General features: G+C 48.6%; 1 protein-coding gene across 1 annotated transcript; it reads right to left on the reverse strand.

The window, feature by feature from the left end:
- Positions 1-1,383: 1,383 nt before the first annotated feature.
- Positions 1,384-20,955, reverse strand: SLC35B1 (solute carrier family 35 member B1). Its single transcript, XM_083583421.1, has 10 exons — positions 20,647-20,955; positions 19,741-20,205; positions 18,076-18,179; positions 16,691-16,821; positions 15,113-15,143; positions 13,062-13,222; positions 10,185-10,311; positions 5,988-6,094; positions 4,371-4,524; positions 1,384-1,793 (listed from the first exon to the last, which is right to left on the reverse strand). The coding sequence occupies exons 2-10, from the start codon at positions 19,968-19,970 to the stop codon at positions 1,741-1,743; spliced, it is 1,098 nt and encodes a 365-aa protein (XP_083439547.1). The 5' UTR covers positions 19,971-20,205; positions 20,647-20,955; the 3' UTR covers positions 1,384-1,740.
- Between the last annotated feature and the right edge of the window lie 252 nt (positions 20,956-21,207).

Consider the following 21,207-nt stretch of genomic DNA (forward strand, 5'->3'; position numbering starts at 1 on the left):
CAGTAAGTGGGACGCGGGTGGCACTGTGAGTTAAACCACAGAGCCGAGGGCTTGCCGATCAGAAGGTCGGCGGTTCAAATCCCCGCGACGGGGTGAGCTCCTGTTGCTTGGTCCCTGCTCCTGCCAACCTAGCAGTTCGAAAACATGTCAAAGTGCAAGTAGATAAATAGGTACCGCTCCGGCGGGAAGGTAAACGGCATTTCCGTGCGCTGCTCTGGTTTGCCAGAAGCAGCTTAGTCATGCTGGCCACATGACCCGGAAGCTGTACACCGGCTCCCTTGGCCAGTAAAGCGAGATGAGCGCCACAACCCCAGTCGGCCACGACTGGACCTAATGGTCAGGGGTCCCTTTACCTTTAAGCCCCAGTAAACACATTGGGACTTATTTCTGAGTCAACATATATAAGACGGCTCTGTCAATTGGCTTTTCAGTGAATTTACTTTCAGTGAAGTAATGTTAACCCACTTTCAGTGAAGTAATGTTAACCCACAAACACTTACGCTACAATGTGTACACACTGTGTTTTCAGTTAGCTGCTACAGAACCTGTAAGGAACCATTGGCCCTCCGGCTGTTGCTAGACTACAACTCCCAACATCCCTGGCTACTGGCCATGTTTTCTAGGGCTGATGGGAGTTGTAGTTCAATGACACAGAGCGTGCTGGTCAGTAATCACACAGTTCAAAATTGGAGTTAACGCTTTATTAGAAAAAAACAAACCACAATCACTACAGACCCAGCTGTGTGTGAAGCCTACTGAGCAGAGCAATTCATTCCTGGTGGTCTTCCTCCATGGAAATCAGTTGCTGAGACAGAAAGTCTCCACCTGCTCACAGCCATCTAAGTCCCCTCTTCTCCAGGGCTTTGTCCAAGCAACTGGAGACTGCGCCTGCATGAAGCCAACCTCTTCTCTGCCCTTTTCATGCCTCTTCTGGTTCTGGGAAACCATGGGGGAAGGGGAGATTGTTGCAGCAGGAGAGAGAGACACCTGTGACTCTTCACCGGCCTGATTCATCTCTCCCTCGTGGCCTCCCTCCTCGGCTGCTTCAGCTCTGATTCCTGACTTCGCTCCGCCACAGATGCTCCCTGCTCACCAAACCCTGTTACCTCTTCAAGCTTCCGACAGCTCCTCTCCCCAGTCTTTTCCCTCACTGTCATCCCACCACCGCTCCCCAGGCTATGAGCCTTCTTCCCTTGGAGGTTTCCGAAGCTAGTTCCTCCCACCATTCCTCTGCATCCAACCAGCCCATGACATTCAGCAAGCAACATCTAGAGGGCCAAAGGTTCCCCACATATGAACTGGAGGAAGTCCATGTGACTCCCACCCAAAGCCTCCAAGAGTGAAGGACCACAAGGCGGCAAAAAAAGCGAGAACACAAATCTCTCTCAATCTCTCCTCCTTTTATTTATTATGAAGGGCTCCTCTCCTTTCGTCAATTGCTTCTCTTTTTTGCCGCCTGCCAACCTCATCTTCGATTCCTGGCACAGAGGGGAGGAGGCAGTACACGTGGAAACCTTCACGTTGTTGATTTCAATTAAAACAAAACCTTTGATTTCTCTTTTAAAAAAATATTCCAAGTTTCTTGGAGCTGCACCAAACTAATGCCCTGCCCACACTCCCAATAAAACCCCCTCTCCCCCAAAGCACAAGTCCATATCCGATAATAGGTGCCGGGGAGTAAGACAATAAGTTAACAGTTTGTTCAGGTTGAGGTTTCCAAGAGAAGGACCCACTGCTGTCTTAATGTGAGGTTTTCTTGGACACTTTCCCGTATCTGGCATCCAGTCCAAGTCCTGCAGAGAAACAAGAGGGGAACGAGGCTTTAAGAGGCTATCCTCACAGCAGATAGGTCGTTCCTGTGGGTGTGCGTGATTTTATTTACAATGAATGGGAGAGAGAAGTCCTTCTGCCTTCGCCCCCACCGGCCAATTACTCCCCAAGAGCCATGCTGGCTTTCAGAAGGCAAAACTAGCACCTTCGACGCTTCCCCTTCTCAGGCCAGGAGGCTGCCTCAAACAGGAAAGCTCCCTGCTTTTGTAGGGATGGTGAAAACATGACTCGTGTTGTGTGCAGGCTGCTTGAGCTGACCGACCCCGTAACCGATAAGCTCCTTCCTCCTCTCATTTTCCCCTGCACAAGTTCACACATGCAGTCATTTCATTTCCATTTGGTTTTTTTTTTTTGTCGTCTCCTCTGCAGTTTTTAAGAAATTGAATGCAAGTCCGTATATCTCTGGGTCCCCACCCCTGTCCAAGCATGCATACACCTTCCCCTTCTTTATGGGTGGGGCCATTTGCAATCCATAGTATAAATTTAAATATACTATGGCACCAGGAGAAAATGCTCCTCTTCAACCAGGCCTTTGGCTGATTAGTATTCTACAGTCTTTTGAATGTGTCTGTGCAAAGGGCTGGGGGGTAATGTTTTGCTGTTTTGTTTTATTCATTTTCGTGCTTTTATCCTGTATTTTATTCTGTGAACTGCCCTGAGATCTTATGATGAAGGGTGGTATATCAATCAATTAATCAAATAAATAAATAAATAAATAAATAAATAAATAAATAAATAAATAAATAGCATGCAGCCTCCAACTATTTTATGGAATGACACACTCTCTCTTTCTCCAAGCACAAAAATGCACATTTATGCTTATACGTTATGAATATATACACACGTGGTTCACACGACTAGCACAACCAGGATCTGAAACCTTCTCTCTGACCACAGTAGTCTATAGGACAGAAGGTCCTACAGTGGTAACTCGGGTTACATACGCTTCAGGTTACAGACTCCGTTAACCCAGAAATAGTACCTCGGGTTAAGAACTTTGCTTCAGCATGAGAACAGAAATCATGCTCCGGCGGCACGGCAGCAGTGGGAGGCCCCATTAGCTAAAGTGGTGCTTCAGGTTAAGAACAGTTTCAGGTTAAGAACGGACCTCCAGAATGAATTAAGTACTTAACTGGAGGTACCACTGTATTTTCATTATTCATTCTATGATAGCCTCCTTTTCTATACCAATATGTATTCACATGGCTTGTTATTAGGAACCAAAATCTGGGAAAGGGAACAATCTAGTGCTCCCTTGGGGAGCGGCCGAGGGCCTGAGGGATACTGCGAACCTCATTCCCTGTGGTTGGAGTGTGACGTGCGTGGAAAGCAGCCTCTGCAGAGGGGCTATGAAGCATCTCTGTTGCTGTTGCAGACCTGTCCTGCAGACCTGTCCTCTATGTAGAAAGGGTAACAGGGTGCTCTGGGGGCATCATGGTTGCGTTTGGATCCAACGCCCTCTGGCCTCTGGCCACTTTCCCTCCCATTGCTAGTAAGCGAGGGGAGGTGGGGAACGCACAAACTTGCTCCCTCCCGACTTTTTGACCTGGCTGGTGAGAGTGCAGCAGGGCTTACATTGTGGCGGTTCCTCCGCCCGGCAGCAGACTCTCCCCAGCAATCCTTGATTTTACAGAGCATTGTGGCAATTAAATAAAACAGCTGAGGGACAAGACCCAGTTAGATGGTCCTGTCTTAAAAATGCTTTCTGAACAAAGTAAATAAGCAAATAAATAATCCCCTCTCCCCCCCCGAAAAACTCACCTAAAAGCTTTTCTGCTTTCCAGGCGACATAACCAAAAACTAAAACCCGAAAACCTTTTCCCCTGGGGAATCGGCCTGGATCATTTGCTCGTTGGACGCCCTCCCCTACCTCTGGTGCCCATGGAAGGTGCAGGTTGGGTGCTGGTTGTGGCGCTTTGTAGTCAGAAGAATGCAATTCCTGGAGAAGCTTGACATTACACAGCGCCAGGCAAATATTCCCACCCGCCTCTTAATTTGCCCAGGCCTTCTAGCGTATTTTATAATGGGTTTTACTATTGTCTTTACAGCTCTGCATGGATTTTATTGATTTTATGGCTACTGCTCCCGTGTATTTAATGCTTTATATGGAAATTTTTTATTGCCTTTTGTTATTCTAAATTGGATGCCACCCTGGGAATCTGTAAATAGATTTTTAAAAAATTAATAATAAAACCATTCCCTGCCCCCCCCACCTCCCCAATGGATGGGCAGGAGAGAAGGATAGCACTGTCCCGCCTACAGACCCTCACGGGGAGGGACTAGCCAGGCTGCCCCTCCCAACAGGAAATGCCACTTAAAGCACCAGACTTTGCAGGACCGCTTTGGCAGTTTTGCTAGGAATTGTAGAGTTGGAAAGGAGCGCAAGGGTCATCCCTTCCAACCTCCTGCAATACAGGAATCGCTTCTCCATGGTAGGACTTGAACCCACGACCCTGAGATTAAAAGTCCTGTGCTCTCCCGACGGAGCCGCTGGAAACGGAGTCAAAACTCGCCCAGAAACAAACGGAGCCGAAACTTACCAAGGAATACTAGGATGGTGCCCACCCACTGCAGGCCGGTAATCGGATTGGCAAACAGAATGACCGATGCCAAGATGGTGAAGAATTTGCGGGTGGTGGTGACGATGGAGCAGGTCAGGGGCCCAAAGTATACCACAGTCATGAAGATGAAACTCTGCAATGAGACAGGGGCACATGCGCAGTCAGGCTGGATACGATACGATATCTTTATTGTCATTGTCCCATACAGAACAATGAAATTGAAAAATCCACATAAGACATTCAAAAACCCCCCTAAAAACTCTGAAACCCCATTTTGAAATACAATATGCTATACAGACTCCTTATGCTGTGTTTAGAACCAGAATTGCATTTGCGTAGAAACTGTTTCTCAGGCGGCTAGTCCTGGTTTTTATAACCCTGTACCTTCTTCCAAAAGGCAGAAGCTGAAAGAGATCATTTCTGGGGTGCGTACTATCCTGCGCTATCTCTGCAGCTTTCTTATGGCACCTGACGGCATAGATTTGATCTAAGGTGGGAAGAGTGCACCCAATTATTCTCTCTGCAGTCTTTACAACCCTGGACAGAATTGTTTTTTCCCTGGCCGTGCAGCTCCAAAACCACACACACAGACCGTAAGTTAATACACTCTCCACAGTACAATCGTAAAATGCCATCAACGAGGGAACAAACAACAGCAACACAGATTTTGCATTCTCCCAGGTGGTTTTGCTGCAGGACGTGCCCCTGCGCTGTCGAGTTTGCACGTGACCGGACGCAACAGTGGGTTACATGGCCCTTTCCCCTTGGAGTACTGGGAAGAGGTAGTGCTGCTTTTCACCCACCTAGGCCAAAAAAGATTTGGGCAGAGTTTCCTTTTTCAGAGGCTGTGTCCTCCGCTCCCTCTTAGGGAATGTGGCAGCAGCCTTGCTGCTGAAGCAGAGAGGTCGAAGCAAAGAGGAAAAGCAGGGACGCGATTCCCACACGTTGCAAGGAGCCAAATGGGTGGCTTCTGAACCCAGCATGGGGGCAGAAAGGCAAAAGGCACTCTCTTGTTGATTTGCACGTCAGAGCAAAAGGGATCTAGGTGAAAGGGGCGAAGATGACAGAAAGCCCAGCTGCAGAACATGCATGAGAATGGCCCCTCCGAGCACACGCAGAACGTCTTTCCCTTGCCAGCAAAGCGTCAAAGTCAGACTGCAGGGACAGGATGAAGAGGCAGAGCCTTAAGAACACCCCACAAAATGGCCTGAGCTGCAGTCTCTGGGAATCATCTGCAGGAGTTAAAAAGTATCTGTAGTGCACAGGACCAATGGGAGAAGATACACAGATCGTCCCCTCCTGATGAACATGATGAAGGCAAAGACCCTTGCCTACCCATGTACAGGAAGATCTTTTTCATGAGCAGTGGGAAATCCTATCAGAGTTTGCTCTATGGTGGTGAAGCACATCCTGGGAAGGGCTTCTCACTCTGGAAATAGTCCCATGAACAACCTATCCGGAAATCCATGTACTTCAAGCCGCAGACTTTATCCTACCTTTCGCCAAATGCCTTGAGAACAGAGCAAGGGTTAAGACACACATCCTGGGCTGGTTAAAATGAAGAAATGCACAGAATAGCAAATGCACGCCACTCACCTGGCCCAGGGCGCTTGTCAGGCCAAAGAGGAGGATGTTGTAGATGATGCTGGGGTAACGTTCGGTGAAACTCAAGAATTCCCAAAGCTCTCCTGTAAACAAGATACCTGCAAAGGGAGGGGGCATGTTTAGAAAAATAGAATCTCCTCTGTCTGCTTTAATCAGCAGGCGTTCAAAGTTATCTGGCTCCAACTGCTGTGATGGATCAGGCCGGCAATCTACTGGGCTCAGCAGTCTCACTTGACTGGGACTGGCCAGTTGACAATATTCAACCACCGAATTTGGGTGGTTCAAAACCATAAAATACTGGCTGGGGAGAAATCTGGACCTGGAAGAAACTGCTGCCTTTGTGTGTTTTAGGTGTGCATTAGGAATATGCCAGAAAGGTAACTGCAGCTGTGTTCACACGCATCTGTACGTATTGTTTTTCTAAATATTTCCTCCCATCTTTCTTCCGTAATTAAACTTGAGGCAGTGTATGCAGGGTTCACAGATAAGTCTTCCATCCTGGCACAGACCAGAAACAGACAAGCGATATAGAGAAAAATCTAAGTCGCCAATAGCAGCAGTTTATCAGAATGAATCTAAATAATTTGTGTGTGTTTGGTGATCATAAAAGATGAAATAGAAACCATATAAAAGCATTCTGATTCTATTGGTGGTTTGGGTGTTCTCTCACATGTTTGTTTAGAATTCAGCTCTCTCATTTTTCCCCCAACTTCAGCCACTAAGTGCCTTTAAACTTTCCGAAGGAAAACACTTATTTATGCTTACAGCTCAATCTTCCCTTCACTCAGGCAGGGGGTAAAAACAGGCAGGTGGGTCCTGAAAGAGCTTGCAGGATAAGGCTACGTCTAACCAGAACAGCTACTTACACTTCATAAAGCCTAACACCCTACAGCTCCTCAATGAAAATGAGAGAAGTGTGCTGTGGAAGTGTTCCCAAGCTTTTTGGTGATATGGGCATTAGCAGAGGACAAGCCCCATTCTCCATTTCCGAAAACAAAGGAAGATGACTCAGTATCACCAGTTACCTAACAATGATCCTGTGTGCAGCAGAGGTGCTGCTCCTGTTCGTAACACCTGGAAGCACATTATGGTGGAATCTCCTCCTAACTCGCCCTGAGAAAAATGCCCTCCTCTTTTTTATTTGGTATGGTGACCAGACTACAAAATAAAGGAGCTTTTTGTCATTTAGGAAGGGAGCCTGCTGGCTTCCTTGAAAACACGGAAACTGGAGCCCCGATTTCCCCCCCCAGTGGCTGCTGTCACGTCTTCCAAAAGGAACATCCTCCAAAATACACAGGGTTTGTGTGTGTGTGCGCGCGCACTGCTTAAGAGGTTACACATACAGATAAACAGCATGTAAGTTATGTAAAATATATAAATAAGCTGCAAGGATTGGGATGAAATCAAAGCACTGAATCCTCTCCCACCCCCTGAAAGACACACTGCAAAGTGATTCCTTTCCACTTCAGTCCCACCCGGTCCTTCTTCCTGTGCCAAAATGGCTGGAGACTCCCTCACAACTACTTTTAACTATGGCAGCCTTGTCTGCAGGCAATTCAGGCTCCACCCACTTTCGACCAGCATTCTGCATCCTTGACCATCTCCTGTTCCACAAGGAAACGGGTCCTGCCTAGCCCACAGGTAAGTCTGCAACGCTGCAAGCTGCATCTGGAAGAGGAGAAAGCCAGTCCCTCCTGCTCCTTGCTCAATGAGCTGTTTTTGAATTCGACGTGCCTGCCTAGCTGCTCCACGTTTTCTCATCTGCCATCACATGCAAAAGCCTCCAGCCACCTTCAGCAGAGAGAAAATGAATGGAGCAGAAACCCCCATTATTCCAGGTAGGGCAAAGGCAGCATGTAAAGCATTCAAATTAGGCCCACTGGGCCTCCCCACTTGGTTCGCAAGGTCCTTTTGGCCAATGTCACAGGCGCTTCCCAGCCAAAGGAAAGCTGGACAGCACAGTTGGTTAGAGCATGGTGCCAATAATGCCAAGGTTGCTGGTTCAATCCTCATAAGGGACAGCTGCATTGCAAGGGGTTGGACTAGATGATCCACGGGGTCCCTTCCAACTCTACAATTCAATGGTTTTACATAGCAGATAGTTAAGTCTTTATTGTCAAAGGTAACACCGCCACTCTGGATACCTACGCACACCAATCTAGCGTCTAGGCAGCTATTCCCAGGTCCATGCTCTATGGAGCAGTTGCAGCAACACGGGACCAATTCCCCTCCGCCGGTTTATGTACCTTCTCCCGACGGACTGCGTGCACACAGCCAGAGACCATGCCTGCGTGGAAACGTCCTCTGCTCCTCCCTTTTCAACCCCCTCTTGGTTCTGGGAGACAGTGTTGCAGAAGAGGGTAGGGAAGCCCTTGCCCCTTCACTTTCCCAACCTGCCTCCTCTTCTGACTTATCCTGTGGCTCCACCCTCCAGCTCTGAAGCTTCCCCTGCCTCTTGCCTCCTGGCTGGTACAGATTCCTACAAGCCACTGCCCCCTCTCCCAAGTCAGACTGCAGCCCCGCTTCCCCCGTGGCACACTCACCAGAACCTGCCAGTCCCTGACAGCCAGGCACACCTACACCAGTAGTCATATGCGTGACATCAAGCGTGGGGCAGGTAAAGGTGTAGGAGAGTCAAAAGGCAGTTTTTGCAAACACTGCCCATCAGCTGGAGCCTCCCCCTCCTAAAATCTCAGAGTCAGGAAGGGTCCCAATTGCAGGGTAGCGTCACCATCCTCCCGGGACCAGCTTCTAGGCCAGGAGTGGGAAACTTTGGACCCTCCCTATTATATTGGACTACAACTCCCATCAGCCTCAGCCAGCATGGCCAATGGTCAGGGATGATGGGGGCTGTAGTCCAGGAGCACCAGGAGGGTGACTGCTTCCCCACTTCTGCTCTAGGCCACCAAGAAATGACACAGTTAAGGATGTGCCGCTAAGAGGAATGGTCTGGTGTGCTGTCAAAGACTGGCATTTGAGAAAAAAGAAATAAAGCAAAAATAAATTGCTGGCTGAACCTCACATTCAGGCTGATCACCCTTCCTCTTCCAGTCAGGAAGACCCTTCCCCACAGGTTAGATTGGCTAACAAACCCTGCAAGACTGGTGTTTTCTGTATTTTGGGGTTTTTTGCCTGTCACTGTGGGCCACGGCTTGACTCACCTGGAGAAGGAAACTGTGCAGTTTAATACTTAATAATTCGTTTGAAGACGACAGGCCAATCGGCTTCCTTTGCAGCTTCTACGGAATTCATTTTAACACACTGCCTTGTTTTAAAATAATATACAGGGGAACAATCATTCTCCAAATTACTTTGGCTGCAAGGGACTGCTCCTTTTCATTAATTATCAGCTGTTTCTCCTAAGGCAGCCTCAGCAGAGTGGTCTAACAATTGCATGGGGGGGGGGGAGCCAAACTGCAAAGGTTTAACTCTTGGAAGCCTAGCAGAATGTGGAAACCACCCAGGTTGCTGGAACGAGGGAGACGCCAAACGGCGGAAACAGGCTGTTGCTGCCAAGCTGGAGTGGGACCCCAGGCAAAAGTGAGTTGCGCACAGGAATGGTCTTTTAGGAAGGGGAGTCCTACAGGTGACATCAGCACCACTCCATGGCCATGTGGAGAACTGCACAGCAGTCACAAGCCATGGAAGGCAGCCGTCAACATATTCAGAATTGGAAAGGACCACGAGGGTCATATTGTCCAACGCCCTGCAATGCAGGAATCTTTCGCTCAACGCAGGACTCGAACCCACAACCCTGAGATTAACAGCCTCATGCTCTACTGAATGAGCTATCCAGTTTATTTAAACTGGCTTGCTGGGCAGTCTAGCTGCCAACCAAGGAAAGGTTCGCCCTAATTCAACAAATAGCAATTTAGGCGTGGAAACAGGATCCTGCAGGTGAATTTACTGGACCCAGGCACACTGTGTATGAGCAGGAAGTGGGACAGACCATATCCATCAATGGGTTAAGAAAATGCACACCCCCGTGCCTTACATGCCACAAGGATTCTGATGTATCCAAGGCTCGTGTACTAACCGGGCTTAGACCTTCACCCCCTTTTGCAGGTACAGCCACATGCACTTAGCCTTCGGCTGCTCCCATGACGGTGCAGATCAGGGCCACTGAGGTCAAACCGCCAGGCCGTCCTGCTTCTCCCCCCACCCTCTGTGCCACAAGAAAGTGCTTACCGGCTCCGAGGAACAAAGTAGACCACAGATTGACGTTCAGCATCATGTGATTGGAACCAGTCTGGTAGTGAGCTCTCATGTGGTCCTGAGACACTCCAGTCAGTCCATCCAAGGTCAAGGATAGCAACTAGGGTGGGTGAGAGAGGGAGAAATCACACACACATGTACGCCTGCTGATTTCGGCACGCTGGGCTGAACAAAACCTGCTTAGCAAGGGGATTAGCAACACACACATTCCCCCACAAACACAACACTCAAACACGGATATGCCAAATCTGGTTCTGCAGCGCAGAAATGGGTGGTGTTTTCCAAGAACAGTGAACTGCAGCTTTAAGGAGAGGCCAATATCCAGCCTTTAGAGCGGGAAAGCTAACACATCTAGGCAGTTACTAATGAAGATTTAAGAATCTCCAAGTCACACGCACAGCTTCCCAGACACTTATTCCTGCCTCCTTGCCTTCCATACCTGCCTTATCCGCATCTCCCTCTGACCTCCCTAAAAGCCTCAAACAAAAAGTAGATATGTGTTCACTGATGACAACAGCTACTCTACAAAGTGGTCAGGTGGTCTCCACTTCCACATAAGTGTATGGATTAGGGCACAGGGAGGGAAGCCCACCACCAAGTCAGGTTATGAATTTAAATCTCCCCCCATCCCAATTTTCACTCTATGGGGCTACCAACTGCCAAGCAGTCAATGAACAAAAGATGGAGGAGCCATCTTTCTGCACCCGTTATTTATTGACTATACACATGTGTGCATGAGTGTGGCCTTTATGGTTGGCCACACCCGCCCTGTGCCATGCAGCTCCTGGAGGGGTGGCAAGGAGCAGCCTGGTCCTCCAGCTGAGAAAGGTTAGCCACCCTGCTTTAAAATCTGAATGCACTTTAAGAATGCGCCCCTTCTCCAAGGTAAACCCCTTGCACCACAGCAGCTTACTTCGGTTGCTGCAGCTTCATCACAATGCTATGCATCGGGATAGTGGGAATGTGCCTTGTTTGCCTCGACCCCGCCAACCCCAGCCCCTGCCACCACCCACGTTGCTGTAGACCCAAAGGGGGGGGCTCTTCTGTACCGTCCAGGCATGCTCCCCATGCGATTTCCCAATGACTGTAGACAGCGACAGGCGCAGACTGGAAAGGCTGTGACAGAAGAGGAGGGCCCAAAGAGCACTGGCCACTCCATCCAGGAGTAGCAGCGGAAGTGAGCAGAAAAAGGAACCAAGAACAGACAAAAGAAGAACAAAGGAAAAACCCCTTCCAAGATGGCGTTCCCACCTTTTCTATTTTGCCGTGCCTAGAGCAGCTGGCTAGAATAACCTGCAGGAAGCTGAACTGGAGAGAGGGGTTGTCCCAGCCCCAGTAATCTCTCAAATTTTTTTTACTTCCTGCCAGTGGAGAGGTAGGAGGAGCCAATCCAAACAGGATTTCCCCCTTCCTCCAATAGAGGAGAAAGGGCTGTTTTATAGGTGAAATGTGAGCACGATCAGAACCCACAGAAAATGACTCACACAAGAAGTGATCGACTAGAGCGTCCCATTCAGCGTTGAGGTATCGAAGGCCTTAACACGAAGAAGACTTAACACGAGTCATAGAATGATAGAATTGTCTAGTTGGAAGGATCATCTAGTCCAACCCCCTGCCATGCAGGACTATGCAGCTGTCTAATGCGGGGATCGAACCCGCAACCTTGGCATTATCAGCACCACACTCTATAACCAACGGAGCTATCCAGGCTCCTGGACAGTGAGGTGGAGCTGAACCAAAAGCTTCAGTCCAACATCTGGAGGGCCACAGGTTCCCTGCCCCGTGGCAGAGAAAACTCCCTGTTGCAGTCAGCCCCCCAAGTGTGCTAATAAATTAGCCGTCACCCAGTTCAGCATGGCTGACTACGCCAGCCTTGTATTTAAGCACGTGCCTGGGAGCTCCAGGGCTGAAGAAATGAACCTATGCTGCCAATTCTCATAGAAGACCAGCTCCTGTAGACATCAACAAAGGTAAGTTGGATCAAACGAAGTGTCGGTGATGTTACGCACAAGAGTTAGGCAGGGTGCCGGCGTTTGTCACCTGTTTCGCCCATGAAGAGTCTCGGGCTTCTTCAGTAAATTCTCTCTCATGGTTTTGATATATTTATAAACATTCAAGTCCATATGTTACATTTCTTCTTAGATTAAGCTATAATATTTAATTTCAGGAAATTCTCCCTCAAGATTTTGGTGTATTTACATACATCCAACTTCATATGCTAAGTTCTTTCTTGACTTAAGCATTTATTCATTTACTAAGCCGACACTCCCGTTTGATCCAACTTACCTTTGTTGATATCTACAGGAGCCTAGCTAAAGGAACCTTTAAAGACTGAATCTTCCTTTTGGACACAATTTGAATGAGTTTTCTGCTTGTGGCTTCTGTAGTAGATCTTGTACATAGCTCTCTCAATTTTTGGATTATTAATATAAGATTTAGAACATAGAATGGTTTTTTAGTGTTTTGTGTGCCGCTTATGTGCTGGGAGCTCCAGGGAGCAAGAAACTGCATGCAAGTGAGTGAGTGGACTGGCCACAGAGGGACTGAGAACTCATTACCTCCTCTGTGCCCAGCAGAGATACTGAGTGGGTCGCCAGAGGACAGAAGCCCCCCTTCTTGAACATCTAACACAGAAACACAGCAGGCTGCTGCAAAATGGAGTTCTCCATCTCTCCTTTGCCAGCCCCCCAGTAGGCTAATAAAGGAAGGAAGTGGCAGGCTGGTAACTTGTGTGGACTTAGTCTACAAGGGTGGTTTAATGCTCCCAGGCATTAATGCTCCTGCTGCATCCAGCACCAATTGAGCACCCTGCCACTGCTGCCATAGACTTATTAATGCTCAGGGGCTTACCAGCAGGAGTTCTCCATACCCAAAGAGGTGGTCGTCCCCGACGTCTCCTCCCTTTTTTGGTTTGTACATGAACAGGGCCACGCCTGTGACGATCAGCAACACACACAGGTATTTGGACAAGGGGTACTTCTTCCTTAGCACCGTCACCCCCAGGAGCATGACTAGAAAGAGAGAAAGGAAGGAACCGTGGGCAAGGTGACTCCCAGGGTGGCTCTGTTAGGAAATATAACCAACTGTTGACCTTTGCAGACTCTGCGACATCAGCTTCCGTGCTGCGGCAATGTTGCTTCCCAAAGAGCAGGAGACCCAGGCCAGTCTCAAGAACAGGAACTGTCACACTGAGTCCAAGTGACGCTCCAAACCTGCTAAGTCTCTGCCTGGTCCTGCGAGAATATGGCCTTGGAAAAGGCCCCGGTCAAACGAACAAAAGATGCTTGCAGATCTGCATCTGGAGGGATCCCACGGGGCTACAAAATGTGGGTTGGCATTGCCCAGTTGGCTTTTACAGGCTCTCTTCCCTCCCAGGAATCAATCCGTGGGGAGGACCCTAAATGAATTCTCCAACCCTGTTAGCACAATGGTTCTCAAATTTTCCCCCCTGGGCCACACTTCCAGAATAAATTTTGCTCACGCCACACCAAGCTATTTATTGGTAAGAAATACGTTGGAAAACAAAAAGGAACTCCTAGCAGTGCCTGATTCATAACATAGAACACAACTAGTTTATAATATGATCCTGGGGCATCCAGAAAGGATAAAACAATGCAGCTGCATAAGAACATGAATCAACCCCAAAATATAATTATAAATGCCCCTCTGGCGTGAGCCTGCCTATGCCTGGTAATCTCATTTATATTCGGTCTAATTAAATGTTTCTTTGATTGTCCTGGAATTTTCCAACAATACTTGCCATCCTCTCCTGCTGCACCATTGCGGTGCACCACTCCATGTGAGAATCACAGCATTTCTAAAAGATATGCAGATAAGCCAGTTCCTACTTAAGGGCTCCATGGTGTCTGTAGTAGCAGAACCTCTATTAGTACAGTCAAACCTCGACTCCCGAAAACCCGGATGTAAATGCTCCAGTTTTCAAACGCTTTTCGGAAGCCAAACGTCCGACGCGGTTTCCGCTTGAGTGCAGGAAGCTCCTGCAACCAGACGGAAGCTGCGATTCGGTTGTCGGAACGTTTCAGAAGCCGAACGGGCTTCTGGAACGGATTATGTTCGACAACTGAGGTTTGACTGTATGCAATGTTTTTGTAAAGAAAAAAAGGTGAGAAACGTTGCATGTTCTTTGTAGTTCATGAAAATATTTAATAATTTTATTTTTTTTTAAAGAAAAGAACCTGCACTGTATTAGGTGCTGCGTTTCATTAGTTATCATCTTGAGCCACCTTTCCCTCCAAGCAGCTTAGAACAGCCTGTATTATATGAGGCTTCCAGCCCACTCTTTACTTTCAGAGGTGTATCTGGAGCCTTTAAACCACACTCTAACCCCCTTTGCTGCTCAGGTTTGAGCTTTTGGCGAGTGGCATTAAGGGTCACTTTTAATTTGATTTGTGGTTATTTAACATTTAGCACACTTTCCATTTTCATTCAGCTGCATCGTTTGAAAAGTGTTGCTACCTACCCAATCCTTCTGATGGATGGGACAGAATGCATCAATACCTGAAAGTGAAGCACTGGAGGGGTTGCTTTCGACATGGGAGAAATCTAGGTTCAGATTTCCACTCAGGTTGGACAGTCACTGGCTGCACTTGGGCAAGCCATTATTACCTCTCTGCCTAGCCTACCACTCAGGACTGTTTGAGGATAAACATGCCATTCTGGGCTCATTAAAGAGACGGCAGGCAGCAAAGTCTCAAGAGCCTTCCCTCCCCTCCTTGCCATTCCAGTCCTTAACTCTGCCTTTTGGGGTCTGAATCTGGGAAGCAAACATAGCAAAACCAAGCAGCAGGCATGCAGATTTTGTCGATATGCTCAACTCATCCGTGTAGTTGCTCTGCAAAGCACAAAACATGGTTCTGGTTACCAGCACAGGGGCTACTTACCTGGAATAGGTTTACAGGACTTCCCAAGCACCTACATGGGAGAAAAGGAAGAAATTTATTTAGACCTAACATTCCATAACCTCACCTTTAGCAGCATCAACCAGTGCCTGAGTCAACTCCACCCCAGAGAAAAACTGATGCTTGAGGTGCAGAAGATACTCAATGAACAGAAACGAAGAATCTCTGTTCTTTCCTTTTGCAAACTCATCACATTTGGCACCCTCTTTAAGCTTCTAATCCTTAATTTTAAAAGCTCTCACGCTCTGTGTTCTATCTCTACTTAACACTCTCTCCCTCCTTTCCTTCTTCGCTAACTCATTCTTCCCTCTCTACTATTACAAAATCACACCCCTCCCTCTTTTACATTGCCTGCCAAGTCTTCCTGGTAGTGTTACTGGCCATTCCTGCTTGGCTTCTACATTCCTGAAGCCACGGCTTTCTCGGAATCCCTGCTCCTCCCCCACCTGCAGTGTTTTGTCTCCTGCACACATCTCCAATCTTGCTCATCCCTTTCAGCAATCCCAGAAAGGCCATGGCCCCTGCTTTGGAATCATGGCCGGTGCAAAGGGCTGTCTGGGTTAAGCAAAATGCCTAGATTCGCAAGCCCAGGGAGGGCTTGCTGAAACAACTGGGCCATCACTCTCGCCTTTGTGCCATGTGTCCAGGCACTTCTCACACAGTCTTCTGTCTGTGTCAGCACACTGCAGGAGACTCAGGGAACAGAGGATACTGTCACTTTGCTCTGGGTTGCAGAAAAGCTTTAAGCAGCATAAGCAGCTTATGCGACTTCCAACTTTACTGGAAGAGGAGCAGACAATGAAAGACCCCATAAACCTCTGCAAGAGAAAGTGTGCAGGGGCCTGTGTATGTAGCAGAGAGACGAGGGGGATCTGGGTGAATGTTGAAGTGGGGTGTACAGTGCTACCTCGGGTTAAGTACTTAATTTGTTCTGGAGGTCCGTTCTTAACCTGAAACTGTTCTTAACCTGAAGCACCACTTTAGCTAATGGGGCCTCCTGCTGCCGCCGTGCGATTTCTGTTCTCATCCTGAAGCAAAGTTCTTAACCTGAGGTACTATTTCTGGGTTAGCGGAGTCTGTAACCTGAAGCATCTGTAACCTGAAGCGTATGTAACCCAAGGTACCACTGTATGCTGGTCTGGCTGCTTTCCTTTTAATATGGGTGTCCCCAAATCCTGGAGCAAGCCTTGTTTGGCAGATTCTAAGCACCAAACTCTTCTAAGGTAGTTACCAAAAAGGCAGGCAAAACGGTTTGTTCTACTGTTGATATCCCCCCTTGGAGGGTCACACACTGTTGAGAGCCTCTTATTACTCCTGTCTCATTTAAGGACCATTATTTCAGAACCATCAATGAAGAACATCACGTCTGCCACATTTATGCAGCTAGCATCCTGCTTTCAATATATTCTCTTTGTTATTCCCTGGGCTTAAGGTATCATGCATGCAGCAGTGAAAAGGTTGCCAAGCTGTGCACCAGAAAGCAGGAGACATCCCATTTCCCAGACCCTCTTCATCTCTTGCTAACCCCCTTGCTCCCACTAGCAACCTCCCCTTCTTCACCTGAGTTGGGTAGTTGACAAATTGCAGGGCAGAGTTGCTGGAGACCATGGCACCCAGGTAGGAGAGAGAGCAAGCTGCGTATAGCCAGTTCTGTGTCCGATCCACCTTGACGCTGTCAAAAAACTGGATCACTGATTGGGGGAGAAAAAGGTGAAAGAAACAGGCATGTTGGCAACAAAGCAAGAGCAGGCCAACCAACGGCAGAGCTGCACGGCCCTGGCTTTCATATGCAGAAGGTGAAATGGCTAAGGTGCTCAGGCCTCTTAACTCTAAAACCTGAACATGGAATAGAGGCAAAGCCATGTCTAGGAGGACCACACAGGTATACATTGGTGCAAATCAGCAGCATTCTAACACTTGTTTCAAGGGGGGAGGAAACCAGAACCCTAAAAGTCTTTTGTATTGTTTCTTACAGCCAAACAAGACATTACACATGCAATTTTCTCACAATACACTTAAAAAAGAGAGACCAGCATCAGAACCCTGTAAAACTGATTGCACCAGCAGCTGGGATGGTAGGCAACAGAGGGCACATAATCCTTTCCCCCTCAGCCATTTTTTTCCTGATCAAATCACCCTCCCCTAAGCTGTTTCCCCCATCCAGGAAATCTCTGTGGAGTATCCAGCAGGCCAATATTTTTTAAGGAGGGGAGGAAGGAAGATAAAGGGGGCTAAGTTCAGTTGCTTGATGGTAAGACTAACTCTCCCTTCCACCTGCAATGGTATTGGGGCTGAGGAAATGGATGCACTTGAAAGAGTGTACAACCTTCTGCTACCTTTCTGAAGCCATTTTTGAATGGGGAGAAAAAGAAAAAAAAGGAACAGAGATGTCTTTTTTGCCTCTACCCTATTTTGAGTTTTCAAAACCAAAAGGCAGGTGGCGGGAGAGAAAGGAAAGCACACAAGCAACAGGAATTCTCATTCACCCGCTCCTCCCTTCCTCAGAGAAAGCTGATGAGGGTGATGCAGAGGTATCAAAACGGGAACTGAATTTCCTATCTGGATTTAAAATCTCTGGCTGCAGGTGTTAATAAGAATCAGGCCAAAGCAACTCCTTCCTGCAAAGGGCACAACCCGATGAGTTTTGCAAAAAACTTTCACAAGTAAGGGATAGGCAAAGGGCTCAGAGCAGCCACATCACTAATTTCTTTGGAAATACAGTGGTGGTTAGCATACTGGGTTAGGACCCAAGAAGCTAGGGTTCAAACCCCACTCAGTCATAGAAGCTCAATGGGAGAAATCAGGCCAGTCAGAGTCTTTGAACCTAGCATACCTCAGAGTTCTTGTGAAGATAAAATGGATAGGGGGAGAACCACACATACAATCTTGAGCTCCTTGGAGGAAAGGTGGAATAAAAAGGTTGTAATAAACAAAAATGTACTTACACAGTTTGGCGAAAATAGCATTGATCACACATTGGATGAAGACCAAAGACAGAGCATATCTGAACTTTTCCTGCTTTGCTCCTTCCCCATATTTGCCTCTTGTACTGCAGGAAAACCAAATTGAAAGGGTAGTGTCAGTTGCAAAGGAAAAGATATCAAATGACTCAACTTATTTGCACGTGTCAGTAGCAAAGGGTAGGCATGCGCTAGTTTTACGGTGGATTGAACATCTGAGATAGGCCAAGGTATATTTACTTCTTTTCAGTGAGCCAAATGGCATCAGGATCTTTCCCCCTGTGCAGTCATGGGTAACTGAGGGGAACAAAGCACAGGAATGCAATTGCTGGATTGCACTTGTGTCCCTGTCAGGAGAACACACAAACTGTAGCTCTTTTCAGATTTGTGTGGTTTCTTGCAGGGCCACGAGACAACAGCTGCTTTGGAAACAGACTACAAGGAATAAGGAGGGCAGCCCAACTCTTGAAAGTGCTTTAACTGTGGAGGAGGTAGGGGAGAAACAAGATCAAAGCCAGATAATGAGGCAGGGAGGCATAGGGAAAGGAAACACATACTCTCAAACAGTTCATAACAAGTAAAATTCAGTGGTACCTCGGGTTAAGAACTTAATTCGTTCTGGAGGTCCGTTCTTAACCTGAAACTGTTCTTAATCTGAAGCACCACTTTAGCTAATGGGGCCTCCTGCTGCTGCCGCCACACGACTTCTGTTCTCATCCTGAAGCAAAGTTCTTAACCCGAGGTACTATTTCTGGGTTAGCGGAGTTTGTAACCTGAAGCGTCTGTAACCCGAGGTACCACTCTACAGGGGAATCCCTACACAGAGGGGTTCTGTTCTAAGTGGGGATTCCCCTGTTCTGCCCCCTTGCAGCACTGAAAATGACACGTGTGTCTGCAGGAACGCTTGTGCTGATTGTGCACAAGTGGGGAGGTGCCTGTATAAAAATCCAACCCATGCAAAACCTCCTCCTCAAACAGCGAATGCAAGAAATGGAAGAGACGTAAGAAGTAAATCCACCAAACAGAAGGGAAAGCTGCCTTATACCAAGTCAGACCATTGGCTTAATCTTGCTCAGTAGAGTGACAGTGGCTCTCCAGGGTTTCAGACAGGGAATGTTCCCAGCCCTACCTGAAGATAGGTAAAGGACCCCTGACCATTAGGTCCAGTCGTGGCCGACTCTGGGGTTGCAGCGCTCATCTCACTTTATTGGCCAAGGGAGCCGGCGTATAGCTTCCAGGTCATGTGGCCAGCATGACTAAGTCGCTTCTGGCAAACCAGAGCAGCGCACGGAAACGCCGTTTACCTTCCCGCCGGAGCGGTACCTATTTATCTACTTGCACTTTGACGTGCTTTCGAACTGCTAGGTTGGCAGGAGCAGGGACCGAGCAACGGGAGCTCACCCCGTTGTGGGGATTCGAACCGCCGACCTTCTGATCGGCAAGTCCTAGGCTCTGTGGTTTAGACCACAGCGGCACCCACGTCCCATAGCTTGTTTAGCTTATACGTAAATCCGGCACTGCTCCCCGCCCCCCAAGTCAGTGGAGAGAGACTGGGGGTACGTTGCGAAGGTAGGAAGAAGACGTGTGCATATGGGAGCAGGAGGCGGCGGCTTTGAGGTCGCCACCAAGCGCGGCTTCGGGGCAACTTACATTGTCTCCTGCAGGACGCCGTACCAGAAGTAGCAGACGAAGACGCCCAGGCAGCAGAGCGGCAGACGAAACCGCTCAGGGAACAGGGCGCCGCCGCCGCCGCCTCCGGGCCCGCCGCTCACCCCCATGACAGGCCCTGGAACCGTTCCCGGAGCCGGCAGCCTCAGCGCCGGCAGCTCCACGCAAACATCCCTCAGCGGTGCCGCCGGCGGGGGGAAAGAGGGCCTCATAGAGGCGGCTGCGACGGCGGCCCGGAAGGACCCCCGCCGACTCCCGGTCGGGGTCTGCCCTCCGCGGCGCCTGACGAGGAGGAGGACGACGCCGTTTGAACGGGGGTTGGCCGAGCCGCGCGCGGGTCCGCTTGAGGGAGTCTTCTCCCCCGCTGCTCCGGAGCGCCCGCGTTGTTTCGTTCGCGCTTGTTTCGCGCCTCTTCAGGCGCCGCGGAAGGCAGCACCTCGGCGGGGCCTAGAAGGAAGCGGGCGGCAGGTTTAGACGTCGTCAAATGTGGCTCGTCGGGAGGCGGGGCCCGCGGGGAAGGGCTTTTGCCTCGTGTCGGAGCCTTATTGCTGGTTCCGGGAGAGGCGGAGCCGCGGGGGCAGCGGCTCGGCGGCACGGTAACGTGAGGATTTGGGATACACGTGTCAGGGCTTCCTAAAGGACACGCGTTTGCTGCTGCAGTAAATTACTTACTGCGCTTATTTACCGCCTTCCTTCTCCCACCCACCCAAAATAATTATAATTAAGGAGGAATAAACGAAGCAGCGCCTCCACAGGTATCAAGTGCAGAGTCCTGGCGGGATGCCACTTCCAGTCCCCTCTGGTATGAACGTGCCTTCAATTTTATGCACAAAGGACACACAAGCTGGTTTTTCTTACTTGCTAGCCTTCATCTTAACCTAAAATTACCCCCGTCCTCGTGGCCTTTTGGTTGAGCTGGGAGCTGACATGCGCCTTCCTAACCTCTGCTTTGATTTTCTAATGGTAAATGGCTCAAGAAACCTAGCAAATTAAATCCCTTTTAGGGAAGGTTGCCCCGATTAAATCCTGCCGTTTACAACCCAGAGTGGCCTGTTTGCTTAATTAAGAAAACTGATATGTCCCTTGATCATTAAAAAAGCCAAACAAAAACTTCAGTAGTCATGGTGACTCCCTTTGAAGCTTATATGCTGTCTCAGTTGAACACCTGGTCTTTATAGATGTTACCTGGCTCCCAAATGTCTCTCTTCTGCTTCTCCAAGTTCAGCATGCTATGCAGCCATTGTTGCCATCTACTACTGTTACTCGTCTCTGAACTCATTAGGGTGGCCTTGACGTGACATGGGAAGAATGATGTGGCAGTCACAAACCTCCCATCAGCCAAAGTCCACAGCCTCCTAAAAAAAGGTTTTGGCTCTTCCGCTCCTCTAAGTTTAACATGCATTGTTACCCGTCTCTGAGCTCATTAGGATGGTCTTGACATCAGGAAAG

The sequence above is a fragment of the Podarcis filfolensis genome, assembly GCF_964270895.1.
Source record: "Podarcis filfolensis genome assembly, chromosome: 13".
Lineage (NCBI taxonomy): Eukaryota > Metazoa > Chordata > Lepidosauria > Squamata > Lacertidae > Podarcis > Podarcis filfolensis.

Bases quoted from the DNA above. Each gene is read 5' to 3' on its own strand.
- SLC35B1 (XM_083583421.1), bottom strand. From the start codon at position 19,970: ATGAGGCCCTCTTTCCCCCCGCCGGCGGCACCGCTGAGGGATGTTTGC. The intron at 15,144-16,690 runs GTGAAGAAGGGG...TCTCCCATGTAG, and splicing joins TTGTCAACTACCCAACTCAG to GTGCTTGGGAAGTCCTGTAA. The intron at 13,223-15,112 runs GTAAGTAGCCCC...CTCTCTTTCTAG, and splicing joins GTCCTGTAAACCTATTCCAG to TCATGCTCCTGGGGGTGACG.